This window comes from Erpetoichthys calabaricus, chromosome 8 (assembly GCF_900747795.2).
Source record: "Erpetoichthys calabaricus chromosome 8, fErpCal1.3, whole genome shotgun sequence".
In the NCBI taxonomy this organism is placed as follows: domain Eukaryota; kingdom Metazoa; phylum Chordata; class Cladistia; order Polypteriformes; family Polypteridae; genus Erpetoichthys; species Erpetoichthys calabaricus.
In genome coordinates this window covers 21,851,395-21,871,079 of record NC_041401.2, presented here as the reverse complement: position 1 = coordinate 21,871,079, position 19,685 = coordinate 21,851,395, and the positions used below count along the sequence as shown (strand labels likewise).

Here is a 19,685-nt window from a genome sequence, read left to right as displayed (position 1 = left end):
AACCTGAAAGATGGTAAATAATACCAACAAATGAAAATTAGATCAGAAGACAAAGTTCAATGGAGGACCTGGCGATCGAAAGACCTGCTAACGGCAGATAGCTAAAAAAGATTTGTGTAAATCGCTTCCAGCAAGGGTGTCTGCTCAATAAAGAATAAGAATATATTTTCTAAATTTGGATTTTGCACGTGACAGCATCGTTTAGCATGTTACATTTGTACGGATAGGAAAGAAAAATAGAAATCTGCCCGTACTACCAAATAAAAAAACGCCGACACAAATCGGTTAATTAACTGCAGCGCATTGGCAAATCCTGTAGGTGGCGCCCAAAAGCCCGCGGAGGCCCCCGAGCTCCAGCGCGCTGACTGGAGGATATTTAGTCGAAATACACTGACGTTTCGCTGAGCGCCATCTTTAGAAATTAGTGAAGGAGAAACAAACTGGCTTTACTTCGCCGTATTTTTTAGGCTTCTGAGAGCAGCTGAGAGGGTGATTATGAAAAAATAACGGAGGTAAGGGCACAATTTATTTGGTTGGATTTCTGTTTTTCCATATAGTTTTTGCTTCCGTGTGCTGTAACTGCAGACGGGAGCCTGTAGAAACCCTGTAGTGAAGTTTTATGGTAAGCAGGACTCCGAAGGCCGCGCGATCCGGGTAGCTCGAATGCTCCGTTTAGCCGCTTACGCTGAATGAGGCGCTGGGCATTGTCGCAGCTCCGAGTGCTCCTTAGTAGTTCACCGTTTCAAAACGGACGGAAAGGCGCCGTTTTTGACTCGCCAGCTGCCAGGTTCGTGAGCTTGTGTCGTTTTATCCTGTAGAAAAATTAGGTTGCTTTATTGCATTTATAAATTAGATTCGGAAAGGCCTGGAAATCAACCGATCTTGCTCTGGTTGTAAGCTTCTTGCAAATAAGACCGTTTTAGAGGGACGGCGAGAACTAGTGCAGCTTAAAGGTTCTGTTAAGTAGCAAGAAATGCGCGTGTAGTGGTGAGAAGGTAAACCAGCAGTCGGCAGAGACGCTCCACTCCAAGGCTTTTTGTGAGGCTTGCTTTTGCCCTAAAAATAACACATTGTGATTTTTGAAACTTAAGGCGCGCTGAGGTTGTCATAACCACGCCTAATAAGCTTTTGACTCTTATTTCTTTTACTTTACCATTTTAGCATTGGAACGGTTCGCTGATTTATTGTACTTGGTTATATTTACAATACGTTATGCATTTGAACACCTCTTGTTTGTTCGTGCTTTGGGGAGCTCCATATCGGAAGACGCTATATAAGCATATCGATTGACTTGCAGTTATGGTGCCTAGTAGGTGTCTCTTATCAGAATGCTTCTTAGTTTTAAGAGACCCTTGATAATGAACGTTTATGCATTATTGGACAGAGATTTTTCCAACCAGTGACACAGAGATCAAACATCAGCGCACTTTTCAGGGCAGATCAAATCCTCATTCGGGAGAGAGTAACTTTTTCATAAAGTATAAGAAGTGTTGTTCAGTTCTTAATCGGGAAAAGAACAGTTTCAACAAAATAACACCATAAACGAGAGTGCAGGTTTTTGCAAAAGTCAGTTTTAAAGTTAAGGCAGATCCGGGTGGTAAGAAATTTTAAAACTGGGTGTTAATCTCAGATTTTTGGAGGACTGCAGTGGATGCAGGTTTTCATGCGACCCACTTTCTTTATTATTACCCAATTACAACTGCTGATATAGCAAGTAAATGTGCCTTAATTTTAATCAATTTGCTTTGTAAGACCCTGGTCCAGTTCTTTAGTTATTTTCTTTAATTAATGCTCAAACAATGAACTGCAAAGCAACCCAACAACATTTATTTATATTGCCCGTTTTCATACAAATGATTTAGCTCAAAGTGCATTACAGGATGAAGAAAAAAAAATAGGCAATACTAATTAACAAAGAATAAAGTGAGGTTTGATGGCCAGAGAGGACAAAAAACTCAGGAATGCTGGAATAAAAAAAAAAAAAAAACAATCCGCAGGGGTTCCAAGGCTCTGAGATCACCTGCCCCCCACTAGGCATTCTATCAAACATAAGTGATCTTAATCAGTTCCCTTGGTTTTCAGGCTTCACTTGGAAAAATTAGACGATGATGGCCATGTAGCCCTCAGGCATTTAATCCATCAATGTAAGGACTGCACGGTGCTTTGATCAGGTGGTGGTAGTGGCGCAGATCACCACCACAGAAAACTGGTAAAAGAACAGCAGATAAAGTAGGGGTTAGTATGGATTTTGGAGCCATGAAAAAAATAATTAAATGCATATGCAGAATATCAGGGTTACGCTAAAATGAAGCTATGAGAAATCCATGTTAAAGTAATGGGTTTTTGGCAGTTTTTTAAACTGTTCTACCATATTAGCCTGGTGAATTTCTTTCGGTAAACTATTCCAGATTTTAGGTGCATAGCAGCAGAAGGGTCCCTTACCTCTTCTTTTAAATTTAGTTCTTGGAATTATAAGCAGACACTCATTTGAAGATCTAAGGTTACGATTTGAAATGTAAGATGAAAGGCATTCCAAGATATAGGATGGAACGAGATTATTTAAGACTTTGTAAACCATAAACAGTATTTTAAAGTCAATTCTAAATGACACTGGTAGCCAATGTAGTGACATCAGAACTGGTGTGATGTGCTCGGATTTTCTTTTCCGAGTTAAGATTCTGGTAGCTGCATTCTGCACTCGTTGCAATCGATTGATGTATTTTTTGGGTTGTCCGGAGAGGAGTGCATTGAAGTAATCTAGCCAACTAAAAACAAAAGTGTGAACTAATTTTTCAGCATCTTGCAAAGTTATAAGGGGTCTAATTTTTGCTATATTTAAGTGTAAATAATGCTGCCCTAGTAATCTGATTTAATATGTGATTTAAAATTTAGGTCAGAGTCAATTACCCCTAAATCTTTACGTTTCTCTTAATTTTTAAGCCTAATGGATCAAGTTTATTTCTAATACTCTCATTATATCCATTTTTGCCAATCACTAACATTTTTGATTTCTCCTTATTAGTTTGAGAAAATTACTCATCCATTCGGAAACACAAGTAAGACATTGGGTCAGTGAGACAAGAGAGTCGGGGTCATCAGGCGCTATTGGTAGCTCACTTTATGCCTTGAGATAATCCTGACCTAATGAAAGCGTGGAGATCGCAAAGAGCAGTGGACCCATGATAGAGCCTTGTGGAATACCATGTAGAATATTACATGTCTTTGAAGTATAATTACCACAACTAACAATTTTCTACCTGTCAGTTAAGACTCTAACCAATTTAAGACACTGCCAGAGAGGCACATGCTCTGACTAAGGCGATTTTATAAGAATATTGTGATCAATGGTATCAAATGTGGCACTTGGATCTAAGAGGATGAGAACAGATAAACGGGCTCTGTCTGCATTTACCTGCAAGTCATCTACTACTTTAACGAGTACAGTTTCTGTACTTTGATTTGTTCCAAAATCCGACTGAAACTTGTCAGGAACAGAATGTTTATTCAAGTGATCAAAAATAGCTGTATAATGACTGCCTTTTGTAGGATTTTACTTAAGAAAGGGAGGTTAGAAATAGGTCTAAAATTTTGAAAAACTGAGGAGTTGAGATTATTTTTCTTGAGCAGGGGTTTAACAACAGCAGTCTTAAGACCATATGGGAAGACCCCAATTTCTAATGATGAATTTACTGTGTCAAGAACACGCTCATGTTAGCACATCAGATGCTTCTTTGAAAAAACTTGTTGGTATTGGGTCAAGGACGCAGGTAGAGGGTCACAGTTAAGAAATTATTTTTATATAAATCAGGTAAATCTGGTGAAAGAATTTAATTTGCTTAAATGGAATACTGGGGTTTAAGAAGATCAGTATTGGCAGGATATACTGTATTATTTCTATTATCATTAATTTTGTGACTAAAAAATGTAGCAAAAGCCTTAACAAATGACGAGCTAACCTGATTTGGTTTGCAACTGCATATCCATCATAAAATGTTTGTTGGAATCAAATATATGAAAAGAAAGGTAAAGGTATGACAGATGAGGTCCTCTGTGGTACAGAAAACGTTTTGATAGTGTCTTTAGAATAATATAAATTTTGGAAATGTCTGGTGAGGAATAATGAGAGCACTACCAAACTATAGAATGAAATAATGGGTTTCATTAATAACAAGAATTGGTGTCTTAAATTTTTTGGAGCAAAACTGGTTGGAGTTTGAGAACCACCGACTTAGTCATTTCTTTTTTGCTTCCTGTCTGATTTTTGTTAGTTGAAAAGAACAAACAAGTAAGATGTCAGAGTCTTAAAAAGCAAGCCTGTTAACACTAGAATTACCTAAGCCTACGAAAAAAGGACATAATACATCGTTATTTGGAACACATGCATTTCATGTGTGTTCTGTTTCTACACCAAACATTTTTCATATTTTAGTAATGACAAAATGCAGACACACTGTATAATATGTGAAGCCTGAAGTCCAAAAATCAAACAAACACTTTGACATAAAGTACAAGTTTATACAGTGGAACCTCTAGATACGAGTTTAATTCGTTCCAGCACTGAGCTTGTATAGCGAATTTCTCGTTTCTAGAACAAACTTCCCCATTGAAAATAATGGAAATCCAGTTAATTCGTTCTGCACCCCAAATATATTAACATAAAAATCAATTTTCCTAACAAATAACACTGATAAATTATATATACTGTAGTCTACCTTTAATAAATAACACTGGTAAATAATATAACTGATTATTAAAAGAATCAAAACAGGTGTCCAAAGTGCAGTAGAGCATTCAATAAATCTTTAAATAAAAAATCCTTAAAACAGTTGTGAAGTGGAGGTTTAAAATACACAAGAATAACAATCCTTTAACACGAGGTTAAAACGTCAAAAGGATTCCGTCTTTAAAAAACAGATGACAATCCCCGGTGCTTCTTCTCTGTTAGCGTCTCACCTGCGGGCTCTGCAACAGGCGAGACACTCTTAATGCAGCTGACCTTCTGTACATCGTCCTGCTTCAGCTGTTTGGCTCGCCTGTTCAGCTCACTGTTCAGCTACACGCGAGCCTGCACTCACTCGCCTGCCTGCCTGCCTGCGCTCTCTCTCTCTCTCTCTCTCTCTCTCTCTCTCTCTCTCTCTCTCTCTCTCTCTCTCTCCTCTCTTTCTTTTACTTTTTCTCCCCCTTAACCGGCTCGCGCTTCTCTATATATGCGGGGAGGACATGGCAGCTGCAGCCCATCAGCCACAGGAACAATCATGGATGTGGGCAGTTTCCCACCTGTGCACTTAAGTGAGAAACGCAGACACCGCAGATCGCGGCTCGCAACTGCTACCACGCCCCCTTGCTAAGCCGCGAGCTATACCCACAGCCTGGCTCGTGGCTCGTTACGCAGATCTGAATTTTTCGCTCATACTTTCCTCATATTTTGAATTTCTCGTATACAGAGGTGATCGTATCTCGAGGTTCCACTGTATAACAGTTTCCATGGCACAGCGGTAAGAACTGCTGACTTGTAATCAAGGGTCCCCTGCTTTGATCCTCACTTTTATTCTCTGTCACAATCACGACACCTACTAAACCCCCCCACCCCCCCCCAGGGATCTGGTGCTGTTTTTATTTGAAACTGGGAATAACTGTACAAGTGAGTGGTGTTTTGAGACAATGGAACTGGAAATTCTCAGATCTGGATTGATAAAAGCTAACACACAAACGTTGGTGAATCTGTCTTCTCATTGTCGCTTGAATTTTTTTAACTCTTTTAGGACGGATGTCGACTTTTGTCGACAGGAGGGGTTGAAGGCGAATGTCGACAAAAGTCGATATCCAGGGATAGAGGGTGACAATCAGCTGTTAATGGCGACAAATCTCACTGTCACGTCACAGGCATTCCCTCTGTGCTTGGAGGAATGCTAGACTCGTTGACTCGGCAAATAAACATTGCGTGTGCGTGAGTTGCGAAATGTAAACAAAGGCAAGATGGCACCGACATGTGAAAAGGCAGCGAAGCAAGTGCAGAAAAGAAAACATTTGGCAGACGTTGTTTTGCGCATTATCGCGGAGTCGGACTCTTGATTTTTCAGAATCGGACTTTATTGGCAGTGATCAGGAGATCGCGCAAGAGAGTTAGAAGCAGGCATCAGCTGATCAGACACCAGCCGATGCCGCGCCAGCGGATCTGCTGCCAGTTGAGTGCCTTCGCGCAGCCGATGCATCTACGGCAAGGTTCGCATGGGATAAATACACATACATTGATCCGTTGAGAGCCGATCTGGCTACCGGAGTTTACAAGACGGCATGACTTGCTTTTGGACACGACAGATCACCAGCTGCTGTACTTCAGGCTGCTCTCTCCTGATGCTGCTTTTCAGCTACTGTCAGACGAGACAAACAGGTAGGCAGAGATTTTTTTTTGAATCGCGGGCTGCGTTTGCATCGCATTATCGTTTTTCAAAGTGGAAACCCACAACGAAAGACGAGATGAAGCGCGCTGTGGCATTACAAATAGAGATGGGACAGAACTGGTGATATAACTTCAGGGAGCATTGGTCCAAACGTGTTTTGTCCCCTGGTGGCTTAGGTACGTGCTGCTGCAAAGTTTTATTCACTTCTGTAATAAACAGAAGCAAATCCCATGGGGTGAGCCAGGCTATAATGCCATACATAAAGTTCATAAAGTTTCAGAAGATGAAAAGAGGTGACAATACGGTTTTCATGCAGGCAGAAAACTTGGTGGCAGTGGCATGGCACGATGGCAAATGGGTGACTTGTCTCTCTACAGTACACACTAACAATATATGTTAGAAAATGCAGCAACAGACAATTGAAAAATAGGCATCAAAACAACACATATTGTAAGGAGTGCAATGTGGCAATGACTGAAATTGGCTGCTTTGAGCGAGATCATACTTTGCTGTGTAAAATGTATGTGATATGTATGTGAAATCATAGAGTATGCAGGCTCATACAACATGCAAGACAGTAACATTTGTCAAAAGTAAATATTTTTTGTTGATTTGATATGTTAAACAATTGCTTTGTGTTCTTTTTTAAAAAATGTTAGTTTTTGGAAAAATATTCAGCCCTGGGAGAAAAGAAACAAAAAAAAAATTAGCCCTAAAAGAGTTAATTCAGTTTTATTAAGTGTTCCTGCTCATGCTGAATTAGTATGCACCTTATGGTCCATGATGTCAAAGCCGCACTGACAAAAGAGACGTGTGTATATGATATTTGGAATTATTCATTTTATGACCTGTATAGTACATTTCAGAAAACATTGTGGCACGGATGCAACATTATTCATATTCATTTGCATTCCATCTTGCAGTTATAATCAGTGACCGTGCTTTTTTCCCTGATCTTGCCCAGTCTCCACATTTTGGTGCATGGTGGTGTTTCTTTTATACTCCAGTACATGTAGAAGAAAGAACTGTACAAAGTGGTCTGTTCCATCCTATATACAATCCTCAAATTCAAATGTTAACAGTTCCCACACACCCAAGGACCATCCTTCCTAAATTTACAACATGTGTACCTATTGCAATGTACACACTTCTCTCTATGCTGTAGATCCTATTACATTGAAGGGCGTCTGACACTGACTGAGTTTGCTTTCCTGGGGGAAGCAGATGTCTTGGAACAGAAGCTTGTCGATGTTGCATCCTCCTTTTCTTTTTCCATTGCCTTTTCTTGTAAGAAGCAACGACGAAGTTCCTCTGCAAGGTGAGCAAAGATCACTCTTCTCGGTGTACCCGTGCATGCCTTACACAGTACATGAGTGTTGATCACCACTAGCTCAAGCATGTTGTAGCACACAGCAACTGGCCACCTGCGTTTTGCTGCTCAAACTGAATAAGCTCACGCCTTCTCGTGCAAGAAGTCAACGCATCTCCGGAGAAAAAAAGAAAGAGACAAATATAAGTGATATTTTGAAGAAATCATTTTATGACCTGAATAGTACCAATTAGAAAACATCATTCCACTAATTCAATATTATTTGAAAACTAACAGCATCAGATCGGCTGTAAATTTAGGCTGACGCATGATCGTGACTGAGAGAATAAATGTGAAAAAAAGCTAACTTTTACAGCTACCATAAATTTACACCCGATCTGACGCAGTGGGAGCACTGATGATTTGTAGAGGTTGTGGGTTTGCTTCCTGGGTCTGACCTGTGTGGAGAGGACTTTGAGAAGTGAGAAAAGAGCTATATAAATGTAAAGAATTATTATTGTTAAATGCAACTTGGCCCAAAGTAATGCTAGCAAGTACATTTAATGGACAAGTCTGTTCTTTTTAGCTAGGCTATATACTGAAACACAATTTTATTTCAGTGCACTCATGAATAATAATGTTGGCAACCGACAAGTGCGTTTAGCAATTTATTTTTTCTGTCCGAAGAAATGCCATGCTTCCACCTTTCATTCCAGCGCTAGTCAATAGCATGAATTCCCTGTTAACCAGCTTCACAACACAAAAGGAACTATTGTTGAGCAGCTTAACACTAGAATCCCTGAAGTTTACAATTTTCTTCATTGCTCCTGACCTCCTTAAATTGTCCTATGTAGCTTCTTATCACTGCACTAAAAGCCTGCTTTTGTTTTTCAAATGTGTGGTTTAGCAGAACTTTGCCTGCTACACCCCCACCCCTTATTCTGTCAAATGAAGGCATCACCTTGCTGAAATCCTCACAGTTAAGTCTGATGATGCATTTCTATGGAATTATATAGGTAATGAAATTTTGTGATTTGAAATACATTTCATGTGTGCTCAGTGCGTACAACAATCTGTGAAGATATAGAATGACAGAGGAAAAGTGTGGCAAGAAATGTTGAACACATTCTTAAACAGAAAATGTTTTCGCATGTTACAGTATAATGTTGATTTGAGTAAGATGTGTGAAGACTGAAGCCCAAATATCCAATAAACACTTTCACAAAAGTAGTAATAAAAGTATGCTTTTATTCAAGAATAAAACCAAAGAAAAATGAATTGCTCAACTGACATGTTGCTGAAGCTCAACTATCGGTCGATACACAGTAAAAGACGTTTGCGTTTATCATTTTCAACGCTTTTCTGTCTTAGATGGCAAAGTGGAACAGCCACCGCTTGGTAACCTCGAAGTTCACACCGTCTTTGCATTTAGTGCTTTGAGTAGTAAATCCCAATTATTATCACATAATAAAAGCATGCATTTAATGTGAGTCTGTAACATCCTGTGTAAATTTATGGTACTTGTAAAATGTTATCGCTGAAGGGATAAAAGCAGACACACAAACGCAGCTCAATCATTTCTTCTTGGTGTTTTGTTGAGCAAACGGACACCGCAAGGAGAAAACTCATGCAGACATGGAGGGAACATGCACAATTCCCCATAGACAATTCTAAGATATAGGATTCAAACCCTGCATCCTAGATTCATGTGGAGGCAGTGCTGAATACAGTACTCTCCAATCTTACTTACTAAGTTTAATTACTCCTGTTAATTGATTTTATTTTGGTATTGCCAAAAGGAGTGTGGACACTAATAATATTTTGTCCACTTTTTAATGTAATCCTGATTCTTACATTATCAACAAATTTTTACAAATGGACTGAAAGTTCTCGTCTCCCTTTAGGACTAGTATACATCTTCTGATTTTATTTTAAAGTTGTGTTCCTTCACAAAACCTGTTTAATACACCACTATTAAATAATAGCAAAACACTCCCTGACATCCAGTACATCTAATTGTTTTCAAGTCATAAATACTGTTTCCCAGAAAAGATATTCTAGTTGTGATATCAAGTATTGTAACCACTTGTAGGAGAGTGAGATGTGTATCTGTGAATAACCTAAATTGATATCATAGGAATGTTTAAGCAAATGTGAGCTGTTGTGCTCGCTTTTCTACTCTTCAGAATTTAATATAGCCCCACATTTAAGGCATTAATTTTTCCAAACGTGCTTTCTCCAGTTGGAAGAAGGTTCATCCTGAGCTGTTATGGGACTGTCTCGCACAACTTGCATTTGAAGAACAACACAATAGAATTTTTCCTTTAAGTGATGTGCAAATAGGAGAAAACGAAGTGCAATACTGTGATGCAAAGCATGTGAAGTAGTGCAATATTAGCTGGAGATGTAAAATTTGATTTTTTTTTTTTTTTTATGTTGAAAATTCAAAACTGTAGTTCATGTTTGAATGTATAGTATTTAATATCTAGTCAAAGTGTAATAGATTATTTTTTTTTTTTCAGTAGCTGAGGTGTTGATGCAGTTGCTTTTCCAACCACCATATTAATTTAAAAAGTGTTTTGCAAATTGTTGTGTTTATGTATTTGTATGAGACCCTTATCTGATCTGTGTGATCTGTGTTTACACAGGTAGTGCTTTAAAGCAATTGGCTGTGCAAGTGAAGGAAAGTTAAGACATGTAAATGTCTTTACTCCAATAAAACAACATCGTAATCTGTGTAAATAAAGTCACATTAAAGCATGCCCTTTCTCTTCTAAGTTTTTTTTTTTTTGTGTTTGTTTGTTTAACATCACCTGTGGTGGTTCATGACCACAGTAGCAGATATTCAGTTTTAAATTTGTAACATCCCTTCGAGTTCTATTTGCACTTCTGTCATTTCAGAAGTGAAAATTAATAGCAAATCCATTTGGCTCCAGGAGTCCACATTTTTATTCATTTATTGTTTTTGTTCTCGGCACAATTTAGTGACAATAATCTAAAAAAATGCAGTGAGTTATATGGAAAATGTAATTTCTGCTTCAAAAACTTGATTTGAATATTTATACAGGTTGCATTCTGAGATCTATAATTATTATTGTAATATCTGATCACTGATTAATTTACTATTTCCAGTCTATCAAATTTTTAGATTTTTATTTTTCTCTTCTCTGATAGTCATTACGAACAGTAAAAAAATATCCCTTTGGCAAATAGTCAGAAGAACTTCAACATAGATCTCCTTGTGGTAGTGCTTTAAAATAATACTATATTTATGAAGTAAATAACTAAAGATGTAACCGTTCCAAAGTTTAGCAAAATCCCTACATGTATCAGAATGCTGTACCTAGGGCTGGACAATGCATCAGATTTAAATAAAACAATCGGTATGCAACAGCCATTATCAAGATATCCAGCACTTAAATTTTCAACCCCTTCTTTGGAACATAAAATCCTTGGAACCTCCAGCGCTTTTTCTAAACACGTCTATGTTGACTGTAGCTTGGCAGTGTTTAAGTGGGGTGGGTGGGCGACAACAACAGCAGCAAGGAGAATAAGAAGAAGAAGCATGTCGAACAGTCGGGGTTAGTGTTTGCAAATGGTTTGTTTTTTTTTTTTTCCTCAAAATGACCGTTTAAGCAGTACAGCATCTAAAGATAACATGTCACAGCAGGGATGTCAAACTCCAAGCTTGGAAGGCCACAGTAGCTGCACATTTTTCATTCTAACCCTTTTCCTAATCAGTGACCAGTTTTCATTGTTAATTAACTTTTCTCTTCGTTTTCATTGCCCTGTTTAAGGATTCAGTCCTCTGAATTGATTCCTTTCTTCATTAAATGACAGCCAAACAGAAATGAGATGACAGATAACCAGCTAAATTGGCGCTTAATGAGAAATTAACATTTAATTCTTGCTGTTAATTAAACCCATTATTTAATCTCATGGCTTGTTGCTGCTCTCATTCTGCCACAGCAGATACTACTTTCACAGCAGATATTTTTTTCTAAAAACAACGTCAAAATGTTTTGGTGACCTGAGAGGGAGAGGTCAATCTTACGGAGACCTTCACCTTTCCTTATTTTCAGATAGTGTGTGAAGGGCACTTGTGAGCTGCTCATATGGTGTCTCATTTTGTATCTCAGTATTGTTTGGCTGCTAATTAAGGGGGGAAAAAAAACAACTAAGGCATCTGGGTCAAGTTAATTAACTGCAGAACCTGGTCACTAATTAAGAAGATGGTTAGAATGAAAAACTGCAGCCACTGCAGCCCTCCAGGACTCAGTTTCGACACCCATGTGTTACAGCATATTAAGACTGTTCTGACACAATAAGTGCCTTCAGTGTGGTGTTCTACTTTCCTGGCAAAATGGGTCCCTGCTAAGCAAAGTGCCATGAAATGTTTGCTGTTCTGTTTCATAGTATATGAGTGGACAAGGAAAGCAGCAAGGTGGGGGTTGGGGGGGGGGGGGGGGGGGTCTATTTTGTTGACAAGCTGCAGTGACTACACTTTTGCTTGCTGAACTTGAACCTAGAAAGTACTCTTAATTACACTAGCCAGTAATTAACATCACACCAGAAATGAGATTTCTCCGCAGCATGTAAGCCCTTGCCGGTTTATTTCATGTGTTGTCCATTACTGAAGTGTTGCAAACAAGAATTAAAATAGCAGCCTTTCTAGTGTTTTTTTTCCCTCTTCATTGTTTGTGTATAAGTTATGGGACAAACTGCATTACTGTTGACTTTTTCATATTGAGTTTGTATTTTTGTTTCGCTGGTGATTTGAGCTTTCTCATGGAAATGAGCTAAATTATCTCATCCCATCCCATTTAGTGTTGTCTTTGTGTACTTACTGCACTTGGTGACTTTCCTCTTTAGAGCAATTTGTAATCTTTAATTTGCTTTTCCGAGTTGTATGTGTCAAAGATCAAAAGTTTATACATAGTTAAAAATATTTTAATTAATGTATTTTTAAGATGTTTATTTTGAGTTGTACAGTATGTTACCTTTTCAGCAAATGCCCATTCACATACTTTAAACATGGTATTTGGGGGCATTTGGGATTTGCAATTTCTTTGTGTTGTGTTTTACATTAAGAAAATAAGCAGTAAAGGGGCTAGATATATTGACTTCCTCCATTCTGTGACTCTGACCAGAGTCAGAAAAGGCATCTATGTGCAAATACATCATTTAGAAACAAAGTTCTGTAAATCAAAAACAAATACAGTATCTCACGAAAGTGAATACACCCCTCACATTTTTGTAAATATTTTATTATATCTTTTCAAGGGAGAACAATGAAGATATGACACTTTGATACAATGTAAAGTAGTCAGTGAACAGCTTGTATAACAGTGTAAATTTGCTGTCCTCTCAAAATAACACACAACCATTAATGTCTAAACCGCTGGCAACAAAAGTGAGTACACCCCTAAGTGAAAAATGTCCAAATTGTGCCCAAAGTGTCAATATATTGTGTGGCCAGCATTATTTACCAGCACTGCCTTAACTCTCTTGGGCATGGAGTTCACTAGAGCTTCACAGGTTGCCACTGGAATCCTCTTCCACTCCTCCATGACGACATCACGGAGCTGGTGGATGTTGGAGACCTTGCGCTCCTCCACCTTCCATTTGAGGATGCCCCACTGATGCTCAATAGGGTTTAGGTCTGGAGACATGCTTGGGGCCAGTCCAGCACCTTTACCCTCCTTTTCTTTAGCAAGGCAGTGGTCGACTTAGAGGTGTGTTTGGTGTCGTTACCATGTTGGAATACTGCCCTACGGCCCAGTTTCCGAAGGGAGAGGATCATGCTCTGATTTAATATGTCACAGTACATGTTGGCATTCATGGTTCCCCAGTACTGGCAGCACTCATGCAGCCCCAAAACATGACACTCCCACCTCCATGCTTGACTGTAGGCAAGACACACTTGTCTTTGTACTCCTCGCCTGGATGCCACCACACACGCTTAACATCATCTGAACCAAATAAGTTTATCTTGGTCTCTTCAGACTACAGGACATGGTTCCAGTAATCCATGTCCTTAGTCTGCTTGTCTTCAGCAAACTGTTTGCTGCCTTCTTGTGCGACATCTTTAGAAGAGGCTTCCTTCTGGGACGACAGCCATGCAGACCAATTTGATGCAGTGTGCGGTGTATGGTCTGAGCACTGACAGGATGACCCACCCACCCCTTCAACCTCTGCAGCAATGCTGGCAGCACTCTTTCAAAAGACAAGCTCTGGATATGACGCTGAGCACATCACTCAACTGCTTTGGTAGACCATGGCAAGGCCTGTTCTGCGTGGAACCTGTCCTTTTAAACTGCTGTATGGTCTTGGCCACTGTGCTGCAGCTCAGTTTCAGGGTGTTGGCAACCTTCTTATAGCCCAGGCCATCTTTATGTAGAGCAACAATTCTTTTTTTTTCAAATCCTCAGAGTTCTTTGCCATGAGGTGCCATGTTGAACTTCCAGTGACCAGTATGAGAGAGAGTCTCAAATTTAACACACCTGCTCCCCATTCACACCTGAGACCTTGTAACACTAGTGAGTCACATGACACCGGGGAGGGAAAATGGCTATTTGGACATTTTTCACTTAGGGGTGTACTCAATTTTGTTTGCCAGCGGTTTAGGCATTAATGGCTGTGTGTTGAGTTATTTTGAGGGGACAGGAAATTTACACTGTTAGCAGTACACGGACTACTTTACGTTGTATCAAAGTGTCATATCTTCAGTGTTGTCCCATGAAAAGATATAATAAAATATTTACAAAAATGTGAGGGGTGTACTCACTTTTGTGAGAAACTGTATATGAACAGTACACACATGGAAATATATTATGATCTGTGAGGTAATGATTTAAGAGTTTTGTTTTTCCTTGTATAAAACAGTCGAGGGTTAGAGACCAAGAAAGAAGTCTATTCTGGTTGATAGACACTGGATGCCAGCAAGGCAAGAAAGCTTTTGAATGTAATACATATAATAGAAAGTCAAAAATAAGCAGAGGTGACAAAGCAAATGTGAAAAAACATGCAGTTTGACATGTTTGTTTGAGGGATATCTATTCATGAAAGTGTTACAATTTGTGGGGAAATAAGTTTCCTTTGCTAATATTTCATATTATTAACATGAGAAAATATACCAGGTTTTTGCTATATATGGCACTGATCTTGAGTCTTTTAAGGTGGTTTGGGAACATAGAGACAGAGAGCGATTTTGTTCAATTTAAGTCTATATCACCCAACCTTTTTACACAATGCATGCATTTTCAATTAACTGCATGATATTGTAAAATATTAAACCATATATTTCATGTAATTCTTCATCCTCTTTCAGCTGCTCCTGTTAGGGGTTGCCGCAGTGGATCATCTTTTTCCATATCTTCCTATCCTCTGTATCTTGTTCTGTGACTCCCATCACCTGCACGTCCTCTCTCACCACATCCATAAACCTCACTCAAAACCAAAATAAGTCTCTGCTTCCTCTTTAACTCGCTGGTCTGCCTGGTAGCTAACAGTGCTGATTGCCGTAATATAATGGCAAAATTCTACGAAATAGAAGAGTAATGATTATCCCCTCTCATTATTCTATTTTGCAGTATCTTCGCTAATTTATGCAAAGAATGCAACATAACCATCTAAGTAATGCACAGTGTCAGATTTTAAGTCTGATAGCAGCTATGGAGATCTTTTTTAGCGTGCGAGGAGCAAAGGTTTAGGAAGAGCAGAGTTTTGTAACCGTTCTTCTGTGGTGGCATGTTTTTGTAACCCAAAAACATACCAGGGCATGCCAGGATTCTACTAACCACAAAAGCATTAAATCTCTTAGACATGCTAAACTGTCTGAAGGGTGGAATGGGGTGGCAAAAAAAGCAGCGTAGAGATTGCCATTCACAGACACAGCACTTTCAATTGCTGATGGTGATGAACAATTGAGTTTTAACACCAGTTTTAATGTATGGTCATTTAAGAGATGCATATTGTTTCAATTAAATCAGTTTTTAGCAGTGCCTTCAAAATTGAGTCTTTTTAATCATTTTTTTTTTTTACTTTGGCACATCTGTGTCTCATATGCTATGCCAATTTGACAATTAATACTTAGGCCTCATGTTCTTACTGCCTTCTTTTCAACTTGCCTTTTATGAAGGCATTCAAATTCAGGTTGTACTTGCTCAAGTAGCATTTTTGTTAAGTTCATGTTTAAGGTCAATTTTTAAAGTTTAAACTGTGCCATTATTAATTTGTTTTAATTCCTTTGTGTTGATTCTAAACTTAATTTTGTGGTTCAGTGTTTACTTCATGATTAATGCATTCATTTTATAATCCCATTTTAATGTTAGATGTGATTGAGATTTTTCTTAATCAATTCTCAGCCCTAATAAATATACATATACAAAATCATTTTATAATTGCTAATTGTACTACAGTTTTTTTGTATTTTGCTGTTAAAATATACATTTACTGTATTTATACAGGGTTCTCCCCCACAATGTACCAGCTAGACATTCCTAACTCTTAAGGTGTAATTATAAATATGGATTACCATTTTAATTATGCAGTACTTGTTAACAAAACCTGCACTGTATGAAACATAAAAAATAAGATGGTACAATCCTTCTGGGCCCTCAATTGTATCAGATGTTCATAAGATACTTATCAAAAAGGATATAAGGCTAGCATGCTAAACAAGTTTACATGCAAGATAGAGAAATGTTGCTGCTAAGCTAACTTACCTATTGCTTATAAAGCAGTGATTTCATATTCTTCAATCCTTCTTATTCTAATTGAAAATGTGACCTGCTGTACTTGGCACAAAGTCGTGCACCATCCAAACTTCAGACAAGCCATGTCCATTTTAATTAACACTAGAATTACCAGAGCCTACGAAAAAACTCGTAGATCCGGCCCACCTTAAATAGCTTCTTAAAACCGTTCTCACCTCTCCGCCAGCGTCTTTTGTCATCTAAATGTACTGATAAAGACAAGCTGCCAGCAGCCGGCTATTCCATCCCCCCAACGACTTAGAATGTAAACGAGCTTTTCCCAGATCATGCCTTGATTGATTATCTTGGAGTGAAGTGGAGTTTTAGAGTAGAAATAATATTGTTATTTGGAACACACGCATTTCATATGTGTTGCATTTCTACAGTAATCTGTGTAAACACATTGTTAAAACAGAAATGTTTTATATATTCTAGTAGCAAATGACAAAATGTAGGCATAAACTATATAATGTATGAAGCCTGAAGTCCAAATATCAAAGAAACACTTTCACAAAAAGTACAAAAAAAAAGCCACCGCCAAAAAAAGCCGCCTTAGTGTGCGACATTGACACGCATTAGCTATCACTGCTTCCGTGGCGCAACAGTATCAGTCGCTGACTAGGAATCAGGTGGTCATGAGTTCGATCCTGCACAACTCCCTTTTGAGAAGTGTTCTTATTTTCACTATTTTAGAATAAAAAGATACGTTTGAGTTCAGTCTGTAACAGCCGGTGTAATTTATGATATTTGTAAAGGTTAGCTTTATTTTTTTTTTTTTAATTCACTTTTCATTGTCTCAGTCGCGTTCAGGATCCTTCCCTACCGCCCCCCACCTGCCACTGCTGTTTTCACATAAAGGCGCGCTATAGTTCTGCAGTGTTTCACGATACATACGACCGCGTGTTTTTTTCCCCCAATATTGCCAGTCCCCACGTGTTGCTGTATGCGGTTTCTTTTTTGCTCCAGGACATGCAGAGGGAAGCATAGTAAAGACCAGTAACTTCAGCGCTATATGCAATCATCAGACACTCCCCATCTGATGCTGTTTTCACATAAAGACGCGCTAAAGCTCTGCAGTGTACTTGTGACTGCATTGTCGTACCAATGCTTGCGAACTGAAGTGTCTGCATGCACTTTTCGTGGCATTATACGTGTATTTTCTGAGCATGCCCATGTAGCTCAAACACAGGAACATATGTTGATGTAAAAGTATAACAAAACAAGTGCACTTTTATTCAAGACTATAACCGAAGAAAAAAGAAAGCAAGTTACAGTAGGCGGTTGATATGACAGCTTGCGTGGTGGAATGCTAAGAACTGCTGATTTCCATTCTGTGCTATATAACTGTTAACATTTGAAACTGATGATTGCATATAGCGCTGTCTTATTCAGTGTGCTCAAGAACATGTAGGTGGCCAGTTGCTGAGTGCTACAACGCACATTTAAAAAAAAAAAAGAGACAAATATATGTGACGTTTTGAAGAAATCATTTTATGACGCGAATAGTACCAATCAGAAAACATCGTCGAAGTAATGCAATATTATTTGAAAACGAACAGCGTCAGGTTGGGTGTGAAGTTATACTGGCGCTGTTTGAGTCAGATCAGAAGCTGAATAAGCTGAAAAAGCTCCTGTTCTGACTCTAAGTAAAAAAGCATGAATTAATCAACAGAAATAACCGCGATTGACATTTTAAAGTTAACGATTTACAGTGCATACCAATTTATAAATTCAATGTCCGTTTCAGGAAAAAAAACCACTTTCTTCAAAGCTGGGAATCAAACTCGCGTCTCTGTAGCATGCTAGGGCAACTGTGCTCCAAGTCAGCAAACCGTAGCGTTAAGCCACGGAAGCTGTTGTATCATCCTTGAACCTTTTGTGAAAGTGTTTATTTGATGTTTGGACTTCAGGCTTCACAGATTCTATAGTTTATGCATACATTTTGTAACATTTATTACTAAAATATGAAAAAGTTTGTTTTAGCAATGTGTTTACACAGATTACTGTAGAAACGGAACACGCATAAAATGCATGTATTCCAAATAGCGATCTATTATTTCCATTCTAAAACTCCAGTAGTTCAGTCACTTCCAGATAATCAAACAAGGCATGAGCTGGGAAAACTTAGTGAACGTTCTGCGACGGTGGGGGATGGAATAGCCGGCTGCTCGCTGCTTCTCTTAATCGGCACATTTAGAAGACAAAAGAGAGCTGAGAACGGTTTTAAGGTGGGCCGGATCTACGAGTTTTTTCGTAGACTCTGGTAATTCTAGTGTTAAAGGACAAAATAGAAGTTTTGAAGTAGCTTTTGTTGCTGTTGGTCTGTTTGCATGGGGCTACTCCTCCAATTCCTTTTATTCAGTTTATTAACCCACTTTCTTTAATGTAAAGGCTAATATTGCTGTCTTCTCTCTCTGTGCTAGCCTCATGCAAAGGAGCGCTACAATTAAATTACTCCTTTTATTGGCTAACTAAAAAGATTACAATATGCAAGCTTTCGAAAGCTTGCATATTGTAATCTTTTTAGTTAGCCAATAAAAGGTGTCATTTTGCTTGGCTTTTCTCTGCATTCATAATGGCTAACACAGTACAACACCCTAGTAATTAAATTACTGTAAAACTTAGAAAAGCAGAAGCTGGAAACAAAATAATTTTTTGTGATCTGTCTATTTACTGATCATTGGTTGAATCTTTTATAATGAAAAATAGTAGTGTTTGAGATATGACCATGTTACATCTATTGGAATTATACTGTATTAAAGGAATATTAGTTGACTAGTGAACTGTAAAACTGGTTTAGAGAATAAATGGACTCTTCAATTGAATTTGGTCCAGCTATTTTCGTATCTTGGTTTTCAGTCAGTTTCATCATTGCCAGGTATCTTAAACTTGTTAATTACATTGTTGTATGTGGTTTATGCTGTGAAATTACTTCATCTGTGCAAAACTTTTTTATATTGTTGTTTTTTTTTTTTATTACTATTCATTTATGGAGCTCTGATTATACAAGAGACTAAATGAAATGTGTTCCTAAAGGAAAGATGAAATGCATTATTGTTCATTTATTTTCTACAGCAGCAGTGTGATTAAATCATGGGGGTGAAAGTACAACGGCCACGCTGTTTTTTTGATATAGCCATCAACAATGTTCCAGGTATGGGCAACCTAATTAGTAACTCTTGAAAGCAAGGACTACTTTATTCAGTACATTGTATAAGC

General features: G+C 38.3%; 1 protein-coding gene across 2 annotated transcripts in view; it reads left to right on the top strand.

The window, feature by feature from the left end:
- The first annotated feature begins 371 nt into the window (after positions 1 to 371).
- ppig (peptidylprolyl isomerase G (cyclophilin G)) overlaps positions 372 to 19,685 on the top strand; it is a 54,060-nt gene continuing 34,746 nt past the window's right edge. Inside the window, exons 1-2 of one of the 2 annotated variants that reach the window (XM_028806333.2) lie at positions 372 to 512; positions 19,542 to 19,620. In XM_028806333.2, the coding sequence (XP_028662166.2) occupies positions 19,560 to 19,620 (61 nt within the window). In that variant the 5' untranslated portion in view covers positions 372 to 512; positions 19,542 to 19,559. The remainder of the gene's footprint in view (positions 513 to 19,541; positions 19,621 to 19,685) is intronic. The other variant, XM_051930626.1, reaches the window with a different exon arrangement.